Raw genomic sequence first — 6,173 nt, 5'->3', positions numbered from 1 at the left:
TTTTGTTTCATTTTGGTTCAATGCAAACTATATAATTCCAAGCTCCCGAATCTCTTTGAGATGATAATTGTTCTCTCATCAATGTCGATTTCGTCAGTTTAAATGGGTTCCTGTGCCTTCTGTGCAACTGTGTCAAAGTTTTTCTATACGTATGAAATTTTACACTTAAGAGAGGTCATTAATAAAATTGAGGCTGATTGCGTTTCGTTGCCGCCTAAAACTAAGCAAATGAAATACCCACCACTAAAGAAATTTGTTTCAGATCCTGTGCTTCATATGTCCGTTACTTCAGTTAGGTACTGCCACAGAGGGATCCCTGGCGGAGCATGAGGTTTTGACAGCCCGGGAAGGGAGAGATTGTTGTGTGCCGGTAACATCCCGTGGCATCTTGAGAGACTCCAACGCAAATTATTTCTCTGTGATGCATTGCTTAAAGCCTGAATGTCAAAGGTCTCTGGATAAAAGAATATCCAATGGCCAAGGGAACCATGCCAGTCTAACGACAAGTAAATCAAGTTTGGCTGATATCTTACGTAAAAAATCTACTTGGCCAAACAAAATTTATTTTCCTATGTTTATCTGTTCTAAATTTTTTACATGTTTGCGTAAGGTGATACAGATATATATGTTTTTCTAGTTAACATCGTATTATGTAAGCTTATAGTGTTCTTGGATTTTCCGGCCCTCTCCCTTTCATGTTTAAAGTTAAATATTAAGATAGCCTCTGGCCATTGATTCCAGTTGGGATATTTTAGAGCACTTGTAAATTGGTTATTTGGTTATATATCATTGTCGCTACAGAAACTCTGCTCTGCAATGTAAATAAAACCCTCTAAAGAAGAAGCAACTCATCAGAAACGCAAAGTAGGTTTAAGAACATCTCCAGCAAAGACGTGTCCTAGTGGTCATGACCAGTTTTGGTAATATGTTTCCACAGTAACACTGTAGTTACCATGATGACGAGACTGGATGAGCTGAAGAATATGATTGACATGATGATTCTTGATAGTTATGGTTTGGGAGAGAAACCAAATTCAATCGTGCCATGTAAGAGGCTGCTACAGGTGATGAAGTACAGCCCACCTCCACATTGTTGAAGGAAAATTGTGATCTTCCTAATATAATTTCACCACCACTAATTAAATAATGGGGTTTTATTATTTTAGGTTCGACCCATTCGAGACGCAAGCCTCTTAATTACAATCCCTTGCTTCAAGGGAAAACCCTTTGATTCCATCATAAAGAAACAGAACGTGTGTGTTTGATTTTGCAGCTGCTCCTAAGTCCAACCTCAGGATGCCTACGTATCCCTTGCGGGAATCAAGCCACTCGTAGTTCAAAGATTCACGATGAATAAATGACTCATCGCAAAACGAAGAATTTGAATGAGTTTGATTGAGGAGTGTTTGAGTGAATTTAGCTGAATAAACCAGGGATTCGATATGGAAATATGTTTGGGATGGTTGCATCTAGATTGAATCTCTAGATTGCCTACGTACCCTTGTAAAGGGATCAAACCAACGTAGTTCGAAAGTTTAGAAATTAATGGGTAAGTGTGGCCCAATAATTTAGAGTTGGTGTCTTTGAGACGATTTGAAGATTTTCATAGGTAGATGACCTATGGGAAAAATTGGAAATTAATGGGTATGTATGACCCAATAATTTAGAATTTGTATCTTTGAGATAATTTGGGGATTTTCATAGGTAGGTGACCTAATGGGAAAATTTTGAAATTAATGGGTAAGTGTGGCCCATTAATTGAGAATTTGTGTTTGAGATATTTGAATTTAATCTCATTGGAATTTTCATGGGTAGATGACCCATGGGAAAAATTTGGATGGTTTTGTACCACTTTTTCTTTTTGTCAATGTCCCAGAAAATTAATGAGCAATTTTGCTTAACCCACTAATTTTCTAAAGTTGACATTTGCACTTGGACCCAAATATAGCTACAAGGATTTTTTTTTATAACTAATCCATTAACCATATGATAGGAAATTTGGGCCTTAGGGAATTTAATAGGTAATTATTTGGGTTACCCATTAATTGTATGGGCTTCTGAGAGTCAATGAATAATTATTCCCTGATAGCCCATGAGCAAAGAGCCCAGAAAACTTTGATCCAGTAGGCGATTAAAACAACCTGATAGCTATCCAACTCTTTATAGAGTTTGTTTCTAAGTAAAATCTGATCTTGCAGTCCCATCTTTATCTGGAATGCTTGTGATCAGCCCGAATTAAAGGTAAACACTGTTACTGTTCAGTCTTTAAAGAAAATAATATACAGCCTTTGCAAACAAAAAAGAGAAAGCCAGAAGAAAGAAAAAAAAGAAACTGCCGCAACATCAAAGAGGTTTCAGACTTTTTTTTGTCTTTTTCCTTATTTTTCTTCTCTGCAACAGCATGGTTCTTGTCCTTGTTTTTTTTTCTTTTCTTCCCATTTCAGCAAAGTGGCGTGAGCCACTTCCCTTTTATTTTATTTTATTTTTTTTGTTGACTTTTCTTCTTCTGTTTCTTCTTGGCTGCTGCTTCTGTTCTTGTTTTTTTTTTTTTTCTTTTGCTTTTGGTTTGCTGCGCCTCCAGAAGTTGCCAACAGGAACGTGGCTATCCTTTTTTATCTTTTTCTTTTAAAGACCTCCATCCTTCCTTCTTCCTCCCTTGGTTTTGATTGTTCACATACAATCCCCAGATGAAGAATTCAAAGGATAGGCTGCACAAACGTGGCCTTTCTTTTCAAGCTTTGTTCCTCTCTTTTTTGTGCACACAGCTGATTTTTATTTGCTGTGAGATTAAATCCCTCCACGATTATGTTGGTGGGTTTTGTACCGAAATTGGATTTGTGCTCTTGAGAACTCACTGAATGAGTTTTATGTCCAAAAATGGATATACTATTCAGGGTATTTGATTGAGGGTTACACACCCATGATGGATTTTGTATCCAATATTTTGTATCCATTTCAAAGGATTTCCTTTTGCTCGGCAGAGCTTTGTTAAACAGGAATCCTCTCATGGATTTGTTGTTCATGATTTAAGGGTTGCCACCCATTATGGATTTATCATCCAAGAGTTTTATTTGAGGGTTGCCACCCAATATGGATTCATCATCCAAGAAAATGATTTGAGGGTTGCCACCCAACAAGAATTAATTGACAGGATCCAAAATACCTGTGAAAATGTCTCCTCTTGTATTTGTGCTCCTGCAATTTTCCTCCTGCAACCGTTTTCTTCTTCTGTCGTCCTCTCCTCCTTTTTTTTCTTCCCCCTTTAATGCAAAATATTTATACTAAAAACTGGATAACCAGCTCCCCCAAAAATAGGAGCCACTAAACTCTCTTGAACGTTTTCATTGGTTTAGACCCCCACCTTTTTCCAAACTTCCCCCCACGTTCCAATATTTTGTGATTTTTGTGATTTTTTTATTCCAACACACATGAAAGGGCTCCAAGCTCACACGGACAAACAATTCAGCACAATACTTTGTGATGATCAAGTTTCTGGGCTTGAATTTGAAACCAAGGATGGACAATGGAACAAGTTATCTCTATCTCCTAGCTCCTTCATCTTCTTTGTTGGAGATCCTCTTATGGTACAATTTGAAACTAATTTATTTATAACTGAAATTACTTAGATTTTAACATATCCGATACAATCAGAACATGTGCTCAATATGATCTTGTGCAGCAAACATGCAACTTGGTAACACCTTCTAAATGTGCTGAAGCTTGAAGATACACATATATGTGATCACTCATGATGACTACTTGTCCTTGACATCGACTTGCAGGCATGGAGTAATGGCAGAATGCATCCCGTGAAGCATCGTGTGATGATGTCTGGAGAAAAAGATCGATACTCTCTAGGAGCATTTGCAGTTCCAGTTGAGGGTACCATCATCAAGACACCAAAGGAGTTAGTTGATGAAGAATATCCTCAAATTCTCAAAGAATTTGACCACATGGATTTTACCAAGTTGTCCTATTCAGAGGAAGGAAGGGCCATAGACTCAGCAAGGCAAGTTTTTGTGTTTGCTGGAATTTGCACTTTGAGAACAACTTCATGGATCTTTTGAGACACTCCAAACAGTTGTATAGAAATTTTCTATTTCCATTCTCATTGGGTTTCAGAATGTTAAGGCATGCATATGATTTGCTTCTCCCTAAATTCATATTTGAGAAACAAACTATTCAGTTTCGAGCTGCAGATTCGTTATGAGATGAAATCGGAAACCAAAGGAATGTGATATTAAACAAGAGGTTTGATGGGCATGATTTGACTTGATAAATATGGGCATGCCCAGCATATGTCTAATCTCAACTAGAACAAGTTTGGATGTCAGCTTATGTAAAAATCCTACTTGGCCGGACGAAATGGTTCTTTAGAAAAAGAAAACACGCTTGTGTAAGGTGATAGATAAGTATATGGTTTTCTAGTTAACAACTTAACATCGTATTATACTGGCTAATTTAATAAGTTGATATTCTAATTAGAGATTCCATCTCTCCCTATCAAGTGATCCAAATTTAAAACTTTAGATGGCGTCTGATTGGAAAGTGGGTATACTCGGTTTTTTCCAATTTTGAAAAAGAAATAGTATCGCCATGCGGCTATACCTGGATTTTCCCAATTTTTTTTTAAAAAGAAATTGTATAGCCGAACGGCTATACTCGGTTTTTAAAATTTTTTTTTTTAAAAACAGGATAGCCGAGCGGCTATACTAGGTTTTTTCCAATTTTACTGAAAGAACTAGTATAGTCGTACTGGGTGTTTACCAATTGTTTTAAAAGAAATAGTATAGCCGCCCGGCTATATTCGCTTTTTAATTTTTTAAGAACAAATGGTATAGCCGACCGGCTATACACGGTTTTTTCCCAATTTTTTTCAAAGAAATAGTATAGCCGCGCGGGCATAATGGTATTTTTTCAATTTTGTTTTAAAAAATAAATAGTATAGCCGCTCGGCCATACTCGGTTTTTTGTAATTTTTAAAAAGTAGTATAGCTGGACGGCTATACTCCGTTTTTGTAATTTTTCAAAAAGAAGTCGTACAGCCGGTAAATTTATTTTAAGAATATACACTTTTTTACTTTTTTAAAACAGAAATAGTATAGCCGACCGGCTATACTCAGTTTTTTTGTAATTTTTGAAAAGTAGTAGTATAGCTGCTCGGCTATACTCGGTTTTTTGGTAATTTTCCAAAAAAGTTGTAGTATAGCCGATCGGCTATACTTGTTTTTCCCCTTTTCAAAAAAATAGTATAGCCGCCCGGCTATACTGGGGTTTTTCCAATTTTTTTCAAAGAAAATAGTATAGCCGCAGTTTTTTTCTAATTTTTTGTATAATATAAAGGCTCGGCTTTACTTGGCGCTTTTAAAAAAAAATCTCTTTTTAATAAATAGTATAGCCGACCGGCTATATGTGGTTTTTCCAACTTTTTATATGAAAATAAATAGGATAGCTGAACGGCTATACTAGGTTCGTAATAAAAAAAAATTATAGTATAGCCAGTCGGCTATACTCGTTTTTAGTTTTTGTAAAGAAATAGTATCACCGCGCGGCTATACTAGTTCCTCCCCCACACCCCCCCCCCCCCCATGTTTTCCGCCTGCTATACTTGGTTTTTAGAATTTTATTTTATTTTTAAAGAACGTATAGCTGCATGGCCATACTATTTATTTAAAAAAAGAGCTGAGTTAAACCGCGCGGCAATACTATTTTAAAATCATTTTCACTTCAGCTTCAGCAGCTGGTCAATATTAATAAACCCTCTAACAAAAGACATCAGAAAATAAACAGGGCCAGTGGTGGTGGCCTTGATAAAAAGGTGTGTGAATGATTATCTAAATTTCCAAGAAAAGGATATAATAAACGGATATTTTTAAAAGAAATACATGTTAAATAATTGATTCTTACGCGAACATAAATGTGGGGTTGCTTGGTGCTTTTGCCTTTTTGGAGTCTGCTTGATACACACTTTGGAATTTTAAATAGTAAAGCAGCACGGCTATATTGTTTAAATATAGGAATATTTAAAAAGTATATATTAAAAAACTACAGTCAATGACTGTACTCTTTAAATATATTCGAATATTTAAATCAGTGTCGGTCTTTCTCTCTGTGTCACCCTCCCTCTCATCTTCCAACTGGGAGAGAAGATAAATGCGTAAAGAGTAGTTCTC

General features: G+C 36.2%; 1 protein-coding gene across 1 annotated transcript; it reads left to right on the top strand.

The window, feature by feature from the left end:
* Nucleotides 3,429-4,067, top strand: LOC18788129 (probable 2-oxoglutarate-dependent dioxygenase AOP1.2). Its single transcript, XM_020557706.1, has 2 exons — nucleotides 3,429-3,584; nucleotides 3,783-4,067. The coding sequence occupies exons 1-2, from the start codon at nucleotides 3,429-3,431 to the stop codon at nucleotides 4,065-4,067; spliced, it is 441 nt and encodes a 146-aa protein (XP_020413295.1).

The sequence above is a fragment of the Prunus persica genome, chromosome G1 (genome assembly GCF_000346465.2).
Source record: "Prunus persica cultivar Lovell chromosome G1, Prunus_persica_NCBIv2, whole genome shotgun sequence".
NCBI lineage: Eukaryota > Viridiplantae > Streptophyta > Magnoliopsida > Rosales > Rosaceae > Prunus > Prunus persica.
The sequence above is the reverse complement of the archived record's forward strand: the minus strand, read 5'-3'. Positions and strand labels throughout refer to the sequence as shown.

What these genes read in the sequence shown, in the direction of transcription:
- LOC18788129 (XM_020557706.1), top strand. Translation starts at nt 3,429, where the DNA reads ATGAAAGGGCTCCAAGCTCACACGGACAAACAATTCAGCACAATACTT. An exon ending in TTGTTGGAGATCCTCTTATG is followed by an intron (nt 3,585 to 3,782) that starts GTACAATTTGAA and finishes ATCGACTTGCAG; the next exon opens with GCATGGAGTAATGGCAGAAT.